This window comes from Narcine bancroftii, chromosome 5 (assembly GCF_036971445.1).
Source record: "Narcine bancroftii isolate sNarBan1 chromosome 5, sNarBan1.hap1, whole genome shotgun sequence".
Classification (NCBI taxonomy): Eukaryota; Metazoa; Chordata; class Chondrichthyes; order Torpediniformes; family Narcinidae; genus Narcine; species Narcine bancroftii.
In genome coordinates this window covers 7,238,518-7,262,566 of record NC_091473.1, presented here as the reverse complement: position 1 = coordinate 7,262,566, position 24,049 = coordinate 7,238,518, and the positions used below count along the sequence as shown (strand labels likewise).

General features: G+C 41.2%; 1 protein-coding gene across 2 annotated transcripts in view; it reads left to right on the top strand.

Moving 5' to 3' along the window:
• The window catches only part of LOC138763076 (cadherin EGF LAG seven-pass G-type receptor 3-like), a 275,448-nt gene that overhangs the window by 15,891 nt on the left and 235,508 nt on the right, over positions 1-24,049 (top strand). For both annotated transcript variants that reach the window (XM_069936657.1, XM_069936656.1), the window contains exon 2: positions 20,250-20,888. In XM_069936657.1, coding sequence (XP_069792758.1) covers positions 20,250-20,888 — 639 coding nt within the window. The remainder of the gene's footprint in view (positions 1-20,249; positions 20,889-24,049) is intronic.

Here is a 24,049-nt window from a genome sequence, read left to right as displayed (position 1 = left end):
GGTATCTAGCTGATAAATAAAGTATTTTTCTGTAATGGACACTATTTTGAAGGAGCATAGATTGATCAGCTGAAGGATGGGTATGTGTTAATCAGAAGAAAGTTTGCTTTTCGTGTTTGATTGGGTGTTGTGGATCTAGAGTCTTTGCCAAGGATTTCCTAAGCCCCGTCCTTCATAACCAGAGTATCACGATGTGATGACTTGGGCCATATCGGGTGTATGCTCCGACAAACTATTGGGGTTTGAGACAAACCATATTTTAGTCTGGCATCCCAGCCCAGCAACTTATTTCAGTCTCTGCTCTTCAGTCATGTGAACAGTGCAACAAGATGTCTTTGTTCACAGGGATAGTTGGGCTGAGCATGGAGAAAACACCAAGCACTCTTATTCAGGCCCTTCATTTCTGAGCCTATTTCAGCTCCTGATGATCTCTGAGGGTCCGTTTTGTGCTGCAACAGAGCACAGAGTTGTTGATACAGAGGAATGGTATCTAAACTTAAATGTATTATTTGTCTGGGTATGACCTAATCATTTGGCTCACTTCATCTTCAGCAGGCTACTTAGTCTTGTTCCATCAATGAACACAGCATTGCAAAAAATATATGTGCAGGCATTTTGTATATAGATATCACCAGATGTAAATCAATGAGCTAGCAAAGATATTGAATGCAGAAATGAGAATGTTTGGATAGATCTGCTATATTTCCTATCAGTGTGTCACTTTCTCCTATCTCTTATTCTGAATGAAAAAGAATTAATTGCTAAAATGCAAAAGTTATTTGCTTTAATATATATGCAGAACCATTCTGTCAACCCTGAGGTTCTACAACTATGTTTAACTTGCAGAGCCAAAGGGGACACTAGACAAGCTGCATTTGCTTAACATGTGATGATTTTATTAAAGAGTCAATCCTGCTTAAAGGAAGTACAATCAATGAGGACATTTCCCCTGCAAAGTACCATATAGTTCAGTGTATAAATCGAGTTGTGAAATCCAAAAAATACTCTCAAAAAATGGGGGTCGATTTATGCGCCAGATATACTTTTGAGACCTTAAATTCAGTTCAAAATCAAATTCGCGCTGATTCTGCATATGTCGACCCCGAAAAACCAAAAAAAATCCTGACTACGACTGATTTTCATTGAGATTTTTATTGGAAACAATTAGCACCCTCCAAAATCACTATCTTTGTCTAAAAACAACACATTTAGAACCCTTCAAGATCCCACTCGCTATCATAGTCTGAAGCAAAGATGGCGGCCAGCACATCCATTCTCTCACTGTTTAAATAGTCATCATATGGGTCCCAGTCTGTATCTGATGAGGTGGTTTCAGCTTCGTCGTCAGAGTCCCATCAATTGCACAAGAGATATAGCACTTTTAAAACGATTTTATCACAGTCTCTAACTTTGTCCCGTGCCTTTAGCACAAAGTTACACAACACATCAACTGATGCAGCATGCATTACCCCGTCTTTGTAAATTACTTTTCTGAACTCAACATCCATGTATTCCATTCTTTGCACATATGGTCTTTGGCTTGTTCAAGCAGACATCGAGAGGTTGCAACATAGATGTCAAACCGCCCAGGATAACTGCCATGTACGTATTATGTAGTGCTAATCTCCTTTTGGTGTTCTCCATTAAGTGAGTATGAAACATATCGCAGACCAGCAAACTCTGTTCTTTGCATAAACTGCCTTGGCCGCCTGTTCCATACATTGTCTATCCATAGTTTTACACCCTTTTCATCCATCCATCCTTTTTCATGAAAATGTCCTAAAATTACCTGCAGGGAATTTCATTTTCGATTTCATTTTGAGTTTGAAGATTACCATGGGTCTTTACTTTGTCCCGTCGGCCATGCACAATAACACCACGGTAAACCTGATCCTTTCTTGGCCTGCACTTCTGGTTTGCAGAGTTTTAATGCATTTTAAAATCCACTGTCGAAATTCATGTGGGTTTCGTTCATATTTCCCAATGTAAAATGAGGTTTCTGCCAGTTCTTTATAATAAACTGTTGAAAACTTACAATTTTATGATGAAGATTTTTTGGTAGTTTCTGTGAAAGTTTTGTATTTTGGCGTAATACCAGATTTGTCCTGTTCATGAAATGATTGCACCAGCCTCAAAATCATCACTGAGGTCTGGGTGCCACTTGGCCCACTGCAGCGCAAATGTTCTTATTTTATTTTGGGTGGCTATGTAGTAATCTTGCCCCTGTTCATGTACCCATTCTGCAACGTGATTTTCCAACTCTGGCCAACGAGTGATTCCTCAAAGACTATTGCCTTTTTGATGTTTTTCTTAAAGCCTCTTCTTTCTTCCTCCAATCTCTTACTAACTTCTCGTGCGCATCAAATTATCTTTCAGCAGTGCTGTTGTTTGTTTTCTTGGCCATTTCTATCACATTCAACTCGAAGCTTGCTTCATATATTCTTCATGTTGCGTTGTGTCGATGGACCCTCTGTGATAGCAATCATCTCCAGCCAATGTCTAGCAGATCAATCCACATTATCTATGGAGGTTGACATATACACTGGTCAACGGGGCACCTCAGGCAGCCAGAAAATTGGGGTTGACTTGTGCGCTGGATATACCGTAAAACCCTTAAAATGAGACTGAAAGAGGGCGTTGACTTGTAGGCCAAAATGTACGGTATTTACTGTGCCCTCTATCATGTTTGGGACAAAGACATTTTTTTCTTTATTTGCCCCTGGTTTCACAGTTTTAAATTTGTTTAAAAAAAATCACGTCATTAAAGTGCACATTCCAGACTTTCAAGGTTATTTGTATACACTTTGGTTTGACCATGTAGAAACTACAGCACTTTTTATATGTAGTACCCCCATTTCAGGGCATCATAATATTTGGGGCATTTGACTTCGCAGGTGTTTGTGAGTACTCAGGTACATCTTATTGGTGCTAGACGTACTTTTAAGCTTTTGATCATGTTTAGAGTCCGTAGTTGCCATTTTTCAACACGACGACCAGAGTTGTGCCAATGAAAGTCAAAGAAGCCGTTATGAGGCTGAAAAACAAGAATAAAACAGTAAGAGACATCGCCCAAACCTTAAGATTACCAAAATCAACAATTTGGAGCATCATTGAAATAACCTACTGGTGATGTAAAGGGACGGGTAGGCACTCCCAGATCTCCACTGTTGATGACAAAAGAATTCTCATCATAATGAAGAAAAATCCTCAAACGCCTGTCCGACAGATCAGAAACACTCTTCAGGAGGCAGGTGTGGATGTGTGAATGACGACTGTCTGCAGAAGACTTAAACAGAAATATAGAGGCTACACTGCAAGATGCAAACCACTTGTTAGCCACTAAAACGGAATGGCCAGATTACAATTTGCCAAGAAGTATTTAAGAGTCTGTAGAATTCTGGGGGGATAAAAGTTTCATGGACAGATGTGACCAAGATTAACCTGTATCAGATTGATAGCAAGACCAATGGAAGAGCAGGCGTAAAGGAGCTTCCCAAGATCCAGAACATGGTTAGTGTAGCTATTAGTGCAATGCTGTTACAGTGCCAGCAATTGGGACTGGGGTTAGAAACCTGTGCTGTCCATAAGGAGTTGGCACATTCTCCCCGTGTTTTCATGGGATTTCCCCCCAGGGGGTCCAGTTTCCTCCCACCATTCGAAACGTACCAGGGTGTAGGTTAATTGGGTGAAAATTGAGCGGAATGGGATTGTGGGCTGAAATGGCCCATTACTCTGATGTTTGTCTAAATTTAATATTTAAATTTTAAAAAAAATTAAATTCCTACCACCTCTGTGAAACATGGTGGTGGGGGTGTGATTTTCTGGGCATGTATGGCTGCCACACGCACTGGCAAATATATCTTCATTGATGCTGCAATTGCAGATGGCAGTAGCAAAATGAATTCTGAGATGCCAAACTCATTGGACGGCCGTTCATCCTACAGCAAGACAATGATCCCAAACATGCTGCTAGAGCAACAAAGGAGTTTTTCCAAAGCTAATAACTGGAATTTTCTTGAATGGCATTCTTTCCATATATTGAAGAGAAAACTTAAGGGGACAAGCCCCCGAAACAAGCACGAGGTGAAGATGGCTGCAGTAGAGGCCTGGCAGAGCATAACCAGAGAAGATACTCAGCACCTGGTGATGTTTGAATCACAGACTTTAAGCAGTCATTGCATGCAAGGAATATGCCACAAAGTACTAAACTTGACCACTTTAATAGACATATCATTGCTATGTCTCAATTATTATGGTGCCCTGAAATAGGGGGTGTCTGTATATATATATAAAAAAAAAGTGCTGTAATTTCTACATGATCAAACCAAAATGTGCACAATTGCTCTTTAATAAAATCTGGAATGTGCACTTTAATCACATGTGAATTGTTTGATTACTGATTTAAAACTCTGGAGCACAGAATAGTGGGAACTGCAATAATTCTTGGGTGACACACAAGATTCTCTACTTTGCCCATTTTGCACTCTTGTCTCTGCTATGACCAGCTGAATTGTCACTGGAATGTCTAGATCTGTACTCCATTCTTCTCTGACGTAAACATTCAGAAGCGGCCCATGCTGTGCAGACAGATTCTAGAATGTAAAATGACTGAAGATAACATTCAGGCAAATTTGGGTTAACTGATGTAGGGAGTGATAAGAAGCCAGAATTGGGATGTAAAATGTAATGTGATCATAAATTCCCTTCATTGTAACCTCATTGGAAAAATCTGTTTACACACTAGGCCTTTTAACACCGCAGTGTAAAATGAAGATTCCTGGGAATTTTTCCCATTAACCTGCAGTGTATAAAGGTTATTTTAAATGGGGTCACATCCAATTAACATCTTTTGTTGGTCTGGATTCCTCATTGTTTGAATACAGAGACTTTCTGATATATCCCACTTCTGCTTATTTTTTTTCCTTGAAGAAGGGCTCAGGCCTGAAACGCCAGCAATATATCTAAGGGGATGACAATCAGCGGGCGAACGCCTGACAGCACCCCTCCGCACTGCCCCTGTCCCCCAGCACAGGACGTCACGGCAGGGGTGGTCAGCGCGGGACGTCAGGGCTGGGGCGGCTGGCACAGGCTGTCAGCACTGAGGTGGCCAGCGCCAGCCATCCCAGCTCTGACAGCCCCCGCCGGCCACCCCAGCGCTGACAGCCCGAAGGGACAGGAGCCGGAGTGTGCTCCAAGGCGCCTCCTGTGCAGCTGTCCCTTTCAGGTGGCCAGCGCTGCCATCTGAACGACCATTCCACAGGTCTGAATCCACTTCTGCAGGCGCGTTCTTGGCGGAGAATGCACCTGAAAGTGCCTTCTGTCTCCTATGGAAGCTGAAAAGACTGGCTGAGTTCCTCCACAAACAATTGCGATTGTTTCTTATCTCCTCATTCTTTGTCAACATATTCATGACCATCATTTATCACCCCAAATAGATAATGCATGTGACTATTTCCTCCCAGAAACGTCAGGTTTGAGAAGTTTCTCCCTTTTCAATAAGGCTACCAAAACATTAACATGTAAGCAATGAGCATTTATGCTTTATCACAATGCCTCCCAAATTCTGTACCAAATTCGAACTCAAGCCATGCAATCATGATATAGGTTACTTGAAACTCGAGACAAAATGTAGTGTTCTCTGTTTTCTTGCATCAATGAAAGCTGTCTTGGTTTAAGTATTGGGAGATTCTGTTTAGTTTGACATTTTCTAAATTAGTCTTGTTCATTCTGATTTGATTCCAGCCCAAAATAATCTGTGTTTGTGACTTGTTCCTTCCTCCCTCTATCTTAGCTATTCTCAACCTTTTTTCAGCCCTGATAGGACTCTACTCCATGTTTACGGACCCCCCCTTCCCTTTGAAGCTGTCAAGTTTTGGTTTCTTCTGTATTTCTCTCCTACTGGCTACATTAAAAAAATTGTTACGTGAGGTGAAAATAAAACAAGGCTTTTCCTTAAATATGCTGTGGCCCGCGTTTGGGGCGGGGGGGGGGCGGGTCCGAAGGGCCCCCATTGAAAACGGCTGCTCTAATTTCCTACCATTTTGATCAATTCCTGTCCATTATGCCTAACCCAATAAAATATCATCAACCTGAGTGTTAACTGTTGCGTTCTCCATAGATACCTGCTTGATCGGCAAAGTATGCTTTTATATCAGATTTCCAACATCAGCAAATGTTTGCTTCGGGGTTATTGTCCAGTGTCAAGTTTTGAGTTGATCTTGATGAAGCACTCATTTATAGAACATGAAAGAAAGATAATTTCATGGACGGTGACCTGTGTTTGGAACAGGTGCTGTCTGCAAGGAATTTGTACATTCCCTTGTATGTGGGCTTCCTCCAGATGCTCTGGTTTTCTCCTGCATCCCAAAGATGTACAGCATTGTTAGGTTAATTGATCCCATGGGTGTATTTGGGTGGCACGGGCTTGTGGGCCAGAAGGGCTTGTTATCCCTAAATTTAAAAAAATTAAAATCCTTTTCCTGACTAAAATTAGCAGCAATATTCTGAAGTACCTCAGCTAATGTAATTTGTAGTTGGCATATGGTAATTAACATCACAGCTGTGTAAAACCTGAAATCATATATGCCCACTGTTGTAAATAAAAACACAAATTTAAAATACACAAGGCGTTCTGTTAATGTGCAAATCTGCAGTAGTTTGGGATAGCCTGAAGCAATTTCTTTGAGATCATACAGAGAATTTAAATATAAAGAATGTTTTGCTGCATTTCTGGTTTTATAAATTATTAAGTCTTGAAGGCCAAGATTTATTTTTTAAATGGACTACTGTGAGGCTGCTATTTTACAAGGTGATTCTCATGCTGGATCATCATTAGAAATTAAAACTTTTATTGACTCTGAAAAGCTTACTCATCCAAGATTATGGAAGGACGTTCTGTAAAGCCTTTATCTTGGAGGATATACACGTGATTTTGTTGTTTTTTTAAAACCAGGAGTATGTGATAGAATGCAGGCCTTTATCCAATGTATTAAAAGATTTTCTGTAGGCTTCTCATTTCATCTATCTTGTTGTTTTGTAGTCAGCCGGTTCTCCTTTAAGAAGGATGGTTGTTTATCAGATTCAAATTTTATTTTTAAGATTTATTGTGACAGTAAATACGTGACATCACATACTTCCTCGCCCTTTTGTCGAGGGCGAGGAAGAATTACCACTTATGGGTAGTGCGAAAAAAAACTGAACAGAACGCATACACGTAAACAAATTAAGAAATGTAAGACCGATAATGAATGTGAACAGACTGTGCAATCGAGAGAGAACAAAAACATGAATAAAGTGCAAATGTAAGAGTCTTTAAATGAGTCCCTGATTGAGGTTGTTGTTGAGGAGTCTTATGGTGGAGGGGCAGCAGCTGTTCCTGAACCTGGTGGTGCGAGTCTTGTGGCACCACTACCTCTTTTCTGATGGCAGTAGTGAGAATAGAGCATGTGCTGGGTGGTGTGGATCCTTGATGATTGCTGCTGCTCTCCGATGGTAATGTTCCCTGTAGATGTTCCCAATGTTGGGGAGGGTTTTGCCTGTGATGGCTTGGGCTGTGTCCATTATCTTTTGAAGGGCTTTACATTCAGGGGGTTTTGTGTCCCCATATCTTGTTTAATCTGTGGTTTCACAGTCCAAAACAATTCAGTTAACCAGCATAAATGGGACACCAAAAGAGACCAGTGGGTATATTAATAGCAAAAGGTAATACACAGAGGAGTGGGGCCATAAAGGGCAAAAATGAGAATGAATGTGGGTGCTAAGTGCACTTAAGGTATTAAATTGGTTCTTTGTATTTGTCAATTTTCTGGGAAAGAATCGTAAAGGAGATACTAGATATGCCAAAAATTGGAAATACAAAGATTTCTGAAAAGTTCGTTGAACTCAAAGTAGGACTTTGTTGTTTGGAGAGGTTTGAATTTGAGGGAATAGCAGGAATTCTTCTGGGATGGAGAACTAAATGAAAAAGGGTGTATTGGAGAGGCTGGGGATTTTTTTTCTGGTGAAGGGAATTGCTGGGGAGAGATATGATATAAGTGAACCAAGTCCTTTTTACCCGCTGATTATTTGTTAATTATAGCGCAGAATCTTTTGAGGTATCCAGCCAATCCTGTTGGCCATGAATTGGGTTGCTTTTGGTGTTCTCCGCTGGCAAGTTGTGAAATATCAACAGTCAGTAGGTGACCACAATTAAGGTCAGGAACATTGGAGGGGTCCGGAGTGCCAGAGCCTGCACCTAGGGTGATTGTTTCCTTTTGTTCTGATGACTTGAAACCTAAGTGTGGTTATATCCATACTGTATGACTGCTGTACGCCATTGCAACCTCGTCGCTACTGCCAGAAGCTTTAGTGACACCTCCATTTCCTTTTGTTGCTACCCACAGGAAATCTGTGCCCTATTCTTATGGAATAATAAGAGCTTGATGAGGGAGGGGTTGGACAGAGTGCATAGAGGGAGGCTGTTTCTGTTGGTTGAAGAGAATAGACAGTGCATAAGGGGGGGAAAAATTTACCTAGTATATGGTTGGATTCTGGAATGGATGGTCTGCAGATGAAGTGGAGGCTGGTTCCAAATATCCTTCAGGAGGGAATGTAAAAATTTAGCAAGAATGAGGGGAAAGGGCCATGGTGTAGAACTAGAGAGTTTTTCTGGCGTAGACCCCATACAGTCATGATGACTGAATGGCCTTCTTGTCTGCTGTAATTGTTCTATGATTCCACAATTTTATTGGATGAAAGTTGTTATAAATGTGGGAAATCCAATGTTTCATGAAAATTCTGTCTTTTTTTTCTGAATGAAAGTTGATTGAATTACAACTAGATCTCTCCTTAGATACCTTTTCATTTATCAACTGCTCTGTGCATTGAATCTGAGAGCAGTTCAATCCAGGGTCAGTGCCGGGGGGGAGCATCTGTGGGTATTGCCCCCCAAACGAGGTGCTGTGCCCCCCAAACGAGGTGCTGTGCCCCCCCAAATAAGGAGCTGTGCCCCCCAAATGAGGAGCTGTGCTCCCCCAAATGAGGAGCTGTGCTCCCCCAAATGAGGAGCTGTGCCCCCCAAATGAGGAGCTGTGCCCCCCTAAATGAGGTGCTGTGCCCCCCCAAATGAGGTGCTGTGCCCCCCCATATGGTCATGGCCATCTCTGGCCATCAGACCCTCCCACTTCCTCCCATATCATAGTGACCAGGTTGATGCACGTTAGCGACTCTCCACTCGCCCCCAGCCTTGTCACTAGCGTGCGTCAAGCATCAGTAGTGTCTAGTGATGCTTTACACAATAAAAAGAGTGCCCTTGTGGCCCACGTTGGAGGGGCGGATGGCATGAACGACAGGTAGGTCCGTCACCACTCCCCCACCAGCAGTCAACCCCTCAAAATCACTAATGCCCCCCCTCTAACATATGTTCAGCCGCCTGGTTCAATCTTTCATCATGTTTATTGATTGATCATGAGGGTTTTCTTTGTTTTTCTGAATAATGTTTTCTGCTGTGTGATTTGAGCTCCAAGCCTTCCAGGTGAATGTATGAGCTGGAAGAATCTGGAATTCAGTGATATATCCAAAAGTTCAGTGATGTAAGAGCTTTGCTTTATTTTTCTGCTTTATTAATTGTAAAATTTTCATCATTGGTAAGGATGTGTTACCGAAGCAAAGGTGAGGCTTCGCTTTAACAGTGTGCCCCTGTCTCATTTTAGCCAAGCAATCATTATTCTAGTGTAAATCTCAGGGCACAGTTCTATCCTGACTGGATAAATGAGATGTGAGACAATGGTGAGAGGAATGAAAGTGAAAATGGGAAGAGTTCCTTTCCCATTTCTTGCATTATTAAGATTTTATTTTACCACCTGGTTATCTGAGTGGATACAGTAATGATGCTTCAAAACAAAATGGCTCAGCCTTCTGTAATATATACGCTTACTCGCTCTACATTTGTGTAATGCTGTGTAATTAGATATTTATTGAACTGAGATTTTGTGTTCTGCTCCAAAACAATTTACAGTAAACCCCCTGTTATCCGGAATTCAAGCAACCCCCTGGCCAAAAAAAATCATGGAAAATAAATAGGTAAAAAATACCTAAATATAAAATTGGCGCACCTCATTGGTAGTTTGCTAATTGTGCAACAGGCAATCTCAAGCAACCGGAAAAATCTGAATATGGTGCACATTTTAAAAAAAAATTCCTGAAATTGTTACAAAAGAAAATGAGAAGCAAGAGCTGGACGAGGCCCTCTGGCTCACGGAGCCTGTTCTTCTGTTCAATTAGATCATGATTGATCTGGCTGTGGCCGTTGACTCAGCTCTACTTATTCACCTGTTTTCCGCATAACCCTCAATTCCCCTATTATTCAATAATCTGTTAAGTTGTGTCCTAAATACACATGAAGAAGCCTCCATTGCATCTTTGGGTAGAGAATTTCACCTATCTTGAAGAAGCAATGCCTCCTCATCTGTGCGAAACCTACTCCTCTGAATCTCGAGGCTATGCCCCCTAGTTCTGATATCATCTGCCAGTGGCAACAACCACCCTGCTTATATTGCTTTCATAATTTAATGTATTTTTGTAAGACCCCACTCTCATTCTTCAAAACTCCAATGAGTATAATCCCTGACAACTTTAATCCCTCCTCATAAACACCTTCTTTTCTAGAAATAATCTAGTAAACTGTATATCCTTTCTCAATTTAGGGGGCCAGAATTGCACACAATACTCCTGGTATGGCCTCGCCAGTATCCTGCACAGGTGCAGCAGGAACTCCTTGCTCTTAAATTCAGGTTCTCCAGCAATAAATACCAACTTCCCATTTGCCTTCTTAATTACCTGCTGCATCTGTTGCAATAAGTTCCTCGAATTGTCAGCATAAAAAAGGGTGGTGGGACTTGTGTGGGTGGGAAATTTTAAGAAAGAAGATTGTATGCATCTTTTTAAGCTGCTTCTGTTTTCATTTCAATAATCTGAATATACAATTGGATCGTCAACAGGCTGAATATAGTGGTTGCAGTACATAAGGTATTTGTAGTAACATAGTGAACAGGTATTGTTGATTATTTTATGGCCCCATCTTGAATTGCTGTCGACATCCTGCTGTGCGCCAAATTCTTCGGACCATAACTTACCTCTGAACTGCTTTGTGTTTTCAATACGTATTATGACAAATCACTTTCTTTTACCCTGCCGCTTTTTCCATTGTACTAAGGTTAATAGAAATGGATAGAATTACTGCAGCCACTTTGCCATCTCCGTACACCACCAGTCACATGGATTGCCCTTATGGCCTTTTGCACTCTTCCGAGGTTTCACCACCAAACTCGAGAGGTAGTACGGGAGTCTGGCTCCTGGATCAAAGGCATAGCCTTCCAGTCAAATTTCTCTATTCGGAGATAGTTTAAAAACATATTAAAATTAGAAGTTTAAAAAAAACTCAGAACAAATCTTTAAAAAACTTTAAATTATGAGATAAATACAAAGAAATGTTCAACTGTCTCTGCCCTCATAAAATTGAGTGCTACTTTATACCTGGTTCAAAGTTAGTCACAGAGTCATACCTGCAAACTTGCCCATGGTGATTAAAATTTCCCACCCATACAAGTCCCATCACCCTTTTCCAGCCTCAACCACCTTCTCTGGCAGCTTGTTCCATACACACAATCAACCTCTTTGTATGGCAAAAACCAAAAATGTTATCCCTCGGGCTCCTATTCAATCTCTCCTCCCTCACCATGTCCTCTGGTTACCAATTTCCCCTACTCTGGTCAACCAATGTATTCCTGTCATGATTTTGTACATCTCTATGAGATCACTCCTCATCCACCTGCGCTCCAAGGAATAAAGACCTAGCCTGCTCAACCTCTGTGCCCCTGCATCCTCGTTTATCTTCTCCGTACCCTCTCCAGCTTGACAAAATGTTTCCTGTAGTAGTACTGAACTCAGTACTCCGTGAGGTTTCACTAATGTCGTAATGTCAACTGCAGCCTAGCCTCCCAACTTCTGGCCGTTTTGACCACCCTATCTACCTATGATACTGCTTTCAAGGTACTCTGCACCTGTGCTCTTAGATCTCTTTGTTGTACAACACTCCCCAGATCCCAATAGAGTTGATTTAAATAGATGATTGATGCGCTATCAATAACTCCAAAGACTAGAAGTTACCTGACTGATAGGCTTTTATTACCATAAACACAAGGCATGTTTCATGCTCCTGACCTGAGCTTGTTCAGGGGGAATCGAGGGGGAGGATCCACAGGTACAATCAGCAAGGGGCGGTAGGCATTGGTGAGACATGGACATCTGCCACTGACTGCACAAACATAGACTCAACGTTTTCACATTTGAAACCCTTGATTCCAGACAAGATTCACAGTATTTTATTGGCCTGATTTTGCAGGCTGCCATAGAACAATGGGAGCATGCTATTGAGATTTTTAAAAAAATCCCTCCCTATAGAACTACTGGGACTGACTGACAGCAAAGCCATTTGCTGTCTGATTTCATTCCAGCAATTGTGGTGTCAATGGTTCTTCAGCATTGAAGAATTCAAGCAGCACATGAAGACTAATGTACAATTTATAGCTTGTATTTCAAACATTTTATGGAGTGTAAAATAAAGATAAAACACATTTATGATTAAGAGAGCTGAGAATCATTTTTAATAATTATAATTCATTCTATTTAAAATTATTTATATGTGGGAATTACAATCCACATCAGTAACATTGTATTTTAGGGATTGAGAATTTCTAAGAAATAATTATGTCACAGTATGTCATTCAAAATTCAGTTATACTTCATGTAGCAAGGCAGAAGACTTTTGTGTGTTTTTCACAATGAGAACAGTCAGAATTTTTCGTCACTCATTCCCTGTCTCATTTTAAAGGTGTATAGATCTTTATTGATTCTTGTGTTACCTTTGTGCATTTTAAAACAATTATGGATCCCATGGGTAGATTCTTAATAGTTACAGGTACATTGAATAATTTTTAAAAAAAGTCACCTTGACTAATATATATATATGCTCCTTCTTCTTTGGCTTGGCTTCGCGGACGAAGATTTATGGAGGGGGTAAAAAGTCCACGTCAGCTGCAGGCTCGTTTGTGGCTGACAAGTCCGATGCGGGACAGGCAGACACGATTGCAGCGGTTGCAAGGGAAAATTGGTTGGTTGGGGTTGGGTGTTGGGTTTTTCCTCCTTTGCCTTTTGTCAGTGAGGTGGGCTCTGCGGTCTTCTTCAAAGGAGGTTGCTGCCCGCCAAACTGTGAGGCGCCAAGATGCACGGTTTGAGGCGTTATCAGCCCACTGGCGGTGGTCAATGTGGCAGGCACCAAGAGATTTCTTTAGGCAGCCCTTGTACCTTTTCTTTGGTGCACCTCTGTCACGGTGGCCAGTGGAGAGCTCGCCATATAACACGATCTTGGGAAGGCGATGGTCCTCCATTCTGGAGACGTGACCCATCCAGTGCAGCTGGATCTTCAGCAGCGTGGACTCGATGCTGTCGACCTCTGCCATCTCGAGTACTTCGACGTTAGGGGTGTAAGCGCTCCAATGGATGTTGAGGATGGAGCGGAGACAACGCTGGTGGAAGCGTTCTAGGAGCCGTAGGTGATGCCAGTAGAGGACCCATGATTCGGAGCCGAACAGGAGTGTGGGTATGACAACAGCTCTGTATACGCTTATCTTTGTGAGGTTTTTCAGTTGGTTGTTTTTCCAGACTCTTTTGTGTAGTCTTCCAAAGGCGCTATTTGCCTTGGCGAGTCTGTTGTCTATCTCATTGTCGATCCTTGCATCTGATGAAATATGCTCCTAATGTTGATGAAAAGACAAAGAATTTTTCATCACAAAATTGCTCAGTCAGTCATGTAGCTTGTGTGGAAAGTGAAACAATTAATGTTTCAGGTTTCTGGACCCAAGATGTTATTTTTCTCTCTTTCTATAGATGCTGCTGACCTATTGCGTTTTTCCTGTATGGTCGGTTTTATTTCAGATCTTTGACCTTATGAAATTTTCATCAGTTCATTTTTTTAAATTTCAAACTGCAGTGGGGAAGACTGTGGAACTTATGGAAAACTACTTAAAACCACTGCCAGCAAGCTTCAGGAATTTTCCATAAATTATGCAAGTGTGGAATCCTGAATTGTCTTCCTGTAAAAGTGTCCATGATTCGCCAACATTACAAATTCAAAATCCAATTCAGCCTTCAGTGGCTTTGAATGAATAAGGATATTTTTGTTTCTGGCTCTTTTACTAATCTGCCGAGTGAACAGAGAAGCAGTCTTGGATCATAAATCAATATCCCGTTATGTTTCAGGGCATATTTTAGTTTACATTTTATTGCTTTTCTTTATGGAAGCATATATCAAGATAAAAATAAGGAAGAATCTCTTAAACAAATGTCTGCCTTTGTAAATTCTGATTTTTTTTGTTATTGTTTTCTGCTGCGATCTCCATCAAGAACCATAGAGCACTATACACAGTAAACGGGCCATTTGGCCCTTCCAGTCTGTGCCTAAACATCATTCTGCTAGTCCCACTGAAAGCACTCATTCCATAACCAAGGGCTCGTGGGCTGAAAGGGCCTGTTACTGTGCTCTATGTCTAAATTTAAAAACGTGCCCTTACCACTGTCCTGCTACCCTCGTGTGTATGTGGCCAAATACTGCTCCAACTCCATCCACGACAGAAGATGGAGACAGGACAGAGGCAGGAGATTCTCTAGAAGCATGGTGTCAGGACAACAATTGCGACTTCAACAAGACAAAGGAGCTAGTTATTGGCTTCAGCAAGCAGGATGGACCACATGCCCCGGTGCTGAGATGGAGATGGAAGAGAGCTTTACATTCTTGGGTATAAATAGCATCATTAATCTAACTTGGTCCAACCATATTGACACTCGGACCAGGAAGGTGCACAAATGACTACTTAAGAGGTCGAATGAAAATCAGCATGTCCACAATGTCTGTTACCAATTTTTATTGCTATGCCATAGAAAGTATTGTGTCTAGATGCATCACAGCTTGGTATGGGACTTGCTCTGCCCAAGACCACAAGAAATTGCAGAGTTGTACGGGCAGCTTAGGCTGTAATGCCAACCAGCTTCCCCTCCATCGTTTGCATCTGAACCTCCTGCTGCTTCAGGAAAGCAGCCAGTGTATTGAAAGACCCACCCAGTCACACTGTTCTCTACATTTCAGTCAGGAGATGCACAAGTTTGATGCACACACTGGGAGCTTATCAGAGTAAAATGATGCCGCCTTGCACTTTTTTAACTAAAGCTTTTCTCTGAAACATGCTATTCTGCACTTTTGTTTTATTTGCATTATCCATTCCCAAGGATAGATTGACTTGACTGGATCGCATCCAAATCAAAGTTTTTCAGCATCTCAATACATATTACAATAAACAATTCAATCCATTTTACAAGAGATTTGATGTACAATGCATGAAATTGCTCAAGATTGGAAAATAAAAGTTTTATGATTTACTATTTTAAGTTATGAGAAGGCATACTCAAATTGTTTAGTACTTGGGGTCAGAACCCTAATTACCCCCCCCCCCCTCCCTTCATTGATGTGATTCACCAGGATCATTATTTAAAGATGTTAGGAATTAAAGTACCTTTAAAGAAATTGCTCGAGACAAAAATTGAGAACAAAGAACATTTATTACTACAACAATGCAAAGTTGGGTGCTTCCCCTTACCCTGGGAATACACACATACACTGGGGCTCACCCAACTTTTATACAGTCAATTTCAGTATCAGAGTGCCCTCCCCCTTACATTCTTCTGCCCCCTGGATGGGTTTGGCATAGGCAATCCTTCCTGCCTACGTGCAGTTTCAGTACACTTGGAGGACCAGGGGGTATCCTGTGGGTGCCCCATCATGTCATTGTCCTTATTCACACCTTCCTGATTCTCTGGGCTACAGTCTCTTGATATGCAGAGTTGACTCATTCTATCTAGGGTTGGCTAATTTCATATGTATAAATCTGTGTATGGTTAGCTAATTAGAAATGTATGACTTGGTACTTCTGTCCAGGGCTAGGAGACCCTTATCTGATCCAGACTACCTCAACTTCCTACATTCTATTGTACCTTACCATTCCTTATCTTAGTCCTATGGTCTTGTCACAAAGGCTAGAAGATTCTTATGTTAATCGTGCTGACTCTGCTTTCCTGCATCCTAAGCCCCAAGCTTATCCTGTTTGAACTGGTTACAGCCATTTTACTGATGAACTTTAGTTTCTTCCATGTTCATAATTTTAGATCAATTTTCCCATCTCTCACAAAGAGACCTTGCAAATTTTGTAAGGACCCCTATCTTCTGTAAACACACAGCATTTTCCAGCTACTCCTGTCAGGAAAGGGATACAGAAATATTAAACGCAGATCCACGAGGCTGAGAAGCAGCTTCAATGAGACTGCTGAACTGTTAAAACAACTCCCCGTGATTAATATTTATTTTAATGTTTGTTTACAAGACATGTACATAGGTTCTGTGTATATGTTTCTATGTATGATATCTATGATGTATCTAAACGTGCATTTGTACTGTTTTTGCACAGTGGACTAGAGAACACTGTTTTGTCAGGAACAACTCCCCGTGATTAATATTTATTTTAATGTTTGTTTACAAGACATGTACATAGGTTCTGTGTATATGTTTCTATGTATGATATCTATGATGTATCTAAACGTGCATTTGTACTGTTTTTGCACAGTGGACTAGAGAACACTGTTTTGTCAGGTTGTAGTTACATTCAGATGATAAACTTAAACCTAAATGCATAAGTCATGGAAGCAATCCAAAAAATAAATATGAAATTGATTCTGAGCATTAGAGTTGGGGATCATAGAATTTTAGCAGAGAGAAGGAGGCCATTCATCCAGTTGGTAAAGTAGAACACCCTAATCTTTCCTTGCTCTGTAATTCTCCAGGTACACATCCAGGCACTTTTTTCAATGTAATGAAGATATTGGCCTACTCATCTGTTCAGGCAGTGGGTTCCATATCCTCACCACTTTAGTGTGAGTGACATTTCCTCATCTCCCCCTTAGAACTTGCTAATTTTATTATCCAGGCTTTTGAGCCCCCAATTAAGGGAATCGTGTCCTTCCTATTTCCTTTAACCAAACCCTCATTAATATAACTATTCCTTAACCTCCTCATTTCCAAAAGAAACAAACCCAATCTTTCTCTTGAGTTTAGGCTACTAACTGAAGAGGTACGGCCTATTAAGCCATGAAGGAATATGACTGAGGCTTAATTTTCAGGACCAATGAAACCATTCTGAAAATAAATCCAAAATTTTGTGTAAAACCAGAAGTATGGATTTTTGATCTCATATTTGTAGGGATTAGCTAGTGAACTAAGATGGACCTAGAGTTGTTTTTATAGATGCTCCAGTTCAATTTGATAGAAATAAAGATGATTAGATTAAACTTTTATGTGTAAGTGATGTGTAGTGGCTGCGTTTGATGTTGTTAATAACCTTAATTCTAATTTTTCCATTGTTATGAACCACGTGTTATGAGCAGCTACAGACAATGAATCAGAAGTGCTTAATTTTAAAACACTAATTTTCTTAATCTTAAGCTATAGTCTTAACTCTTAAACTATCCTTAACACTAAATCTCCCCAGCTATGCTCAGGTGTGTGGGTGTATGTGTCTGGAAAGTTAAAGTTCAGTCCTTTACATTCAGTGTGGAATCGTAGGCCTTTGAAATTTGATGCCCAGAATTAATGTTGAACTGATGTGAAGACTGGGGTTGTGGCTGGTACAGACTCACCAATTCTCCTTGCATTGCCTTTGAAGAAATATCCATCCACACGAACTGTGGTCATAACACTCCCGGTCCTTCTGTAGGCAAGACTCGAACTGGGCGGCCTCCACTGTCAGTCACAATCAAAATGAAGCACTTTGTTTCCCAAAAAGACCCTCTTGGCACAGGTCAATCCACTGAAAAGTCCCAGAGCATGCTTTGCTCTGAATTCCACAAAAATGGCTGGATACAAGAGCTACTTCAAAAAGCTACTTTCTCTCCCTTTGCAAAATCACAATGTATCCGATCTGGAACAGACTGTGACAAGCTTTCGCTCAGTTCTTCCAATGTATCAAATTATCACAGGGCCGCGACGTGGGCCTGTGTGAAATGTTAAATGTGAACTGTGACTATTCAGTCCCTCCTGTCAATACTATCCCTTTTACAATGATAATCCTATTTTACTAAAACAGGAGTTTGTAATACCATCAATCCGAAATGTATGAAAATGACAGGCAGGAAGCCAGTATTTGATTTATTGATTTTTTTTTTTATTGTGCATCAACGTTGTTTAATTCTCCAAGGAAATATCTTGGACTAGGCACAGAAGAAGAAAAAAATACTCAACCAATTTGTGTGTTTGAGAGTTTCTCTTTCACAGCAGAAAATTATGAAATATGTCCCTGGAGATCACCGTGGCAGAACACCCATGAGATAATAAGCTTGTCAACTCATTTTGAACACACGTAGAGAAACTTCATTCATTGAACAATCCATCATAATGTCTCATATGTCAGGACCCCTCTGTGACAGGCGCTATCCTAATGTCTAACCTCGATTCATGCTTCCAGGTCTCTTGGGTTTCAATACCGAAGCTATCTCAAAGAGCTAAACCAAATTTAATTGTTTTATTGCCTGAACTACTTGTGTCCACCATACTTGCTGACCTTGGTTTAATGAGAGATTACTCATTCAGCTTGCCACAAGAGGGCAATTACAGAGCTAAATCTATATTCTACGATTTGAATAAAATTTGTATTTGCATGATCTCTCAGTTCTTCAACATTACTTTACATGTGGCTATAGTGATTACAGAGCTGGCACATTCAAGCTCATTTATTCGCAGTACGTGTGCAGCAGCAGAAAGTGACTGAACAAAAGTGATCTGTTTCTTTGGATCAATACATCAGGGCTGCCTCCCAAAGCTAGACGTGTTTATATTTCACATGGTCTCATTTTTCAGCCAAGCTACATAAATTCAAGAAGAGTTGTAGGTTGGGTTGAATGCAACCAACAGTCTCCAAAACGCCATTGAGATTGATGCAGTGGTTTGTTCTGCTTAATGTCAGATAAAATTGCATGGTGTACATCTGAGATGTACATTCAGCCCAGCTGGTCTATGATAGCCCATGTTTCGCATGTCTCACTTCTTTATTTAGTCCCATCAGTGTTCCCTCCTTTGTATCTCCCTTGCATATGACTCCAGCTTGGTTTTCTGATGTTTGAGGTCCTGGTTCACAAATGCTAGCTTGATGTAGTGTTGATAGAGGTGCCATTGTTTAAATGTCATAGAATTTGAGATCTGATTGAACCTCTTGGATGTATATATTTGAAGAAAGGCAGTTGTATTCCCCTGATATCCTAGTCGATGTTTAACCTTCAGCAACTTCATGAAAATAGATGATCCATTTGGTATCTAATGGGCCTTGCCTTGCTCAAATCTCCAAGCAGATTTTCTACATTATAAAGATTGATTTTAGTTCAAGATATAGAGTGACTTGAAATTGTAACAGTCGGGGTTTACAAACTGGGGCTGCTCGGGGCCCGTGTTTCCTACCTGTGTAGCGGGCCCCTGCAGCTAACTTAAGGGCAATCCCGCCCCTTCGGTGAGGTGGGTGTGTGCCGGAAGTCACTAAAACTGATCTATATTCACATTATGGACACGTGCTGATTACCACAGTGACCTAACTCGTGCTGCTCACTCTCTGCATTCAAACCTCCTGCCAACGTATCACTGATGATGTGCACACACACGCACAGGCTTCATCTTCCACCCGGGCAGCTGTCTATTGATTGCAAACTGACCAGCAGCAGCTACACGGCGCACCATCAAGAGTCAGCAATCCACCTCCGAGGTGGTTTGCCAACCCGTGCAGTATTTTTAAAAAGGTTTACTTCCCTCCAAATTGTTTGGAGGGCAGGTTTGTTAACCTGCCAAATTGCCAGGTTAAACTCGTGTTACAATCCAGTTTGTAAACCCTAATTCCCTTCAGTTACAAGCTTTTTTTCTGATATCGTCAGAGTTCTGTGTCCAGTGACACAACATAAAAATAAACGAGCAGGTATGATGCCGATGAAATGGCGGAGACAAAGCTTAGTTGTGGAAGATTGGACGTTTTGGGTCACAGATAAGTTTTAATTACCAAGTATAAAAGTATTAAAAAATGATGCCAGTTGTTTATTCCTCAGCTAATTGAATTATTTTGTTCATCCATTTTCAGATGGGATTCACAGCGTGACAGCACAGTGCGTGCTGAAAGTAATTGTCATTACAGAGGAAATGTTGATCAACAGTATTACAGTACGCCTAGAAAACATGTCACAAGAACGCTTTCTCTCTCCATTGTTGAATCGCTTTGTGGAAGGTGTGGCAGCAGTCTTGTCTGCCCCCAAGGAGGACATCTTTGTTTTCAACATACAAAATGACACTGATGTTAGCGGGAGCATTCTGAATGTCAGTTTTTCTGCTCTGGTTCCAGGTGGGAGCCAGAATCAGTTCTTTTCCTCAGAGGAACTTCAAGAACAGCTCTATATGAGTCGGATGCTGCTGACCTCTGTCTCTATGTTGGAGGTCCTCCCGTTTGATGACAACGTGTGTTTGCGCGAGCCTTGCGAAAACTACATGAAATGCATCTCAGTGCTGAAGTTTGACAGCTCCTCTGCATTCATTGCTTCAGGCTCCATGCTTTTTCGTTCCATCCACCCCATCACAGGCCTTCGTTGCCGTTGTCCACCAGGATTTACTGGAGATTACTGCGAGACTGAGATCAATCTTTGCTACTCAAATCCCTGCCAGAATTCTGGAGTGTGCAGTCGCAGAGAGGGGGGATACACATGCGTTTGTCGGGAAGAGTTCACAGGTTAGTAAAAGTAGAATTATTTGGTATCACAAGTAATTTCGCCTTGATTTTAAAAATATTTTATTAACAATATAGTTTTAATCTATGCAATCTTCCTAAAACATGTATTTCTTTTAAGGAAATGGCTAAATGTACGACAGCAGCTTTGCACCACCAAAATAATTAAATTTAAGCAGATTTGCTTATTGTTCCATGTGGTCAAGTCAGTCATTCCTATGCAAGACCCACACCAGCTGTTCTCCACATCCTTTTAGTGACTCTAGTTGTCCAGTGAAGTTATGCTGTCCATCCAGTAATGCAGAGTGAATAGTGTCAATAATGTAATACCATATTATGCATCCATGAAAGCATGAGAAGTTATTCAGACCAGGCTTTCAGCTTCTGGCATTTGGAGATCAATTATCTCTGCAATGGACATTATTCCTTGCATTGTCTTAAAGTAAATATTGTGGTCGATAAGTATTGATGTTTATCTGTGTTATATCAGCATTTCAATTTTAAGATGGGCTTTTAAATAGGTTTAGTGCAGGCTTTTTGTTGTAGTTACAGTTCCACTGGAGAGGAAATGCACGAGCATTTATGTGGAGTTCTGTCCTCTTCTCGGTTCAGACCCAGGGAAGAACTTCAGACCCAACCAACTTCAAACCAAGCACCCTTTATTCGCAAGCTCGCTTTCTTGAACTGATATAAAAGGGCTGGCTCATAAAGCTGTGGTGATACAACCACTGCACTGACTTACCAGCCTACTACAGGAGGCAACCATTGTACCTGCAGGTAGGCAACCTGGGAGGCTGGCCTCACCTGCCAGGTGTCAATCACTGGGCCATATAAAGACTCGAGTCGGCCCCTTTGGAGAGCCAGACACGTGAGCCAGAAAAGATACTGAGACTGGTGTACCTTTAAGCTAATTCAAGCCCTTTGTACAGTCTGTGGACTTTGCATCAGAATTATTCACAGCAGCGCTCACAAAAGTTTAGATAACTATAACCAAATGAGCCTTGAACAATGTCGGAGGCTGTTTCTTGTACGTCAGTTGTCAGGTTCACTTGCGTGTTTTGGCCAGACACCATTGATTAGGGGTTCACAGCTATCTCATGCTGCAGATATGTTCTGTATCAATCTTGTGCACCTCAGCCTTGAATCAGCTCAGTGGGCAATAATCAGAATGGCACCATCTACAGCTCATAATTCACGACCCTTATGCACATACACCATTATTTGGAGATCAATCAACCAGAATCTCAAACAACCGACAAAAAAAATGCCGAGGAAATAATTAATAAATAAATTTCAATTAAATAAGATTGAGTGGATGGACCCCGCGGGGCAGCACTGAGACTTCATTGGAAATGTGTAGGTTTGCCCCACTGAACTAGTAATGCATTCTTTTCACTCTAGTCACTTGCATGGAGGTGAGTCAGGTTGTCAACATGAGCAAGGTTCACTGAGGGCCTGAATGGGACACTGGAGTAGAGGTGAGTCGGGTTGTCAACATGAGCAAGGTTCACTGAGGGCCTGAATGGGACATTGGAGTGGAGGTGAGTTGGGTTGTGCTGAGGGCCTGACCAGGACACTGGAGTGGAGGTGAGACAGGTTGTGCCGAGGGCCTGAACGGGACACTGGAGTGGAGGTGAATCGGGTTGCGCTGAGGGCCTGACTGGGACGCCAAGATGAAGATCCAGCCAATGCCAAAGTGTCTCCCGATCCCTGAATTGTAAGAGTCTTTATTTTTATTCGATTTTAGAAGATTAGTAAGGCTTTATCTGTAAACCTGGAGGAGGGGGTTGATTATGACTGTGGCACGGTTAGAGTAGCGGTTAGTACAACACTGTTAAAGTAGCAGTGACCAGGGTTCAAAAAGTGAACTTTACATAATTAAAGACTACAATACTAATTTTCTTTTTCAAATTGCTTTATACTTTGTGCCAAAGACAAAAGTCTTTTAAATAGTGTATTTTTAAAAATTTAGACATGTAGCATGAGGCCATTTCAGCCCATGAGACCGTGCCACCTAATTACACCCAATTGACCTACACCCCCAGTATGTTTGGAAGGGTGGGAGGAAACCAGAGCATCTGGGGAAAACCCATGCAGACACGGAGAGAATGTACGAACTCCTTGCAGACAGCGTGGATTTGGATCCCCATCCCGATCGCTGGCGCTGTAACAGTGTTGTGCTAATGGCTACCCTAACTATACTGCCTTGTATTAGTTAGGCATTGTAAGAGTGAGTACCAGTCAACTGGAACATTTGCATTTCCGGCATCCTCGATCCCCGTAGAGGTTGGATAATGAAAATTTCACAATAGTCAAGTTCGTTAACCCATTTAACAGGTACTTTAAATCAGTTCCTCTGCAGCCATTGTTCAACTCATTGTTTGCTCATAATAAATGTTCATTATTACAATTTTACTTCTGTAACAAATGTCACTGTCCAAAACATTCCAAACCCTTGGATTTACAATTGTATTAAAAATTAGTATTGCCATTGAATATTAATTTATTTATTTTGCTGGAGGGATATTACTGCAGTTACATTTATAGTTATATTTATTAAATGTCTGCATTGCAAATCCCTGCAGACTGTCTGAAATTAAATTCTTTGCTTAACGTGCGCACCTCTGGCTTATTTTGAACACCACCACGACAGACTCTCTCCTTTAAGTTGGGCCAAAAGGTCTATTATAGATTGATCTGGATAACCTGTCTTTCATAATGAGCCCTCAGGAGAAATAAACAATTCCTCTTCCACCTTATCCATTTCTTGATTAAGTTCCTCGTGTGAAGCCAGGCTGAATTCCGGTATTGGAGGTGGGGGTTAGAGATCTCTGCAGCTCAGTTGCCGAATGAAGCTTATTAGAGGAGTTACTGGGTCCATAATTAGGAGTTACTCGGATCAAGTGCAGGCTAAATAAATCTGCACACAAGATGAAAATAGTTTTTCGGCATATTTTAGTCCTTATTTTATTTTCCGTCTCTGTCTTCTTCTGGCTTATGTTTCACAAAAAGTGGCCATTTGGTCCTGATTTCTTACTGAAGTAAATGTAAAGCAATTCATTATTATCACTGTCTAGAGCAGAGGTTCTCAACCTTATCCTTTCCACTCCCATCCCACTTTAAGTCATCCCTATTCCATCGGTGCTCTGTGATTAGTAAGGGAT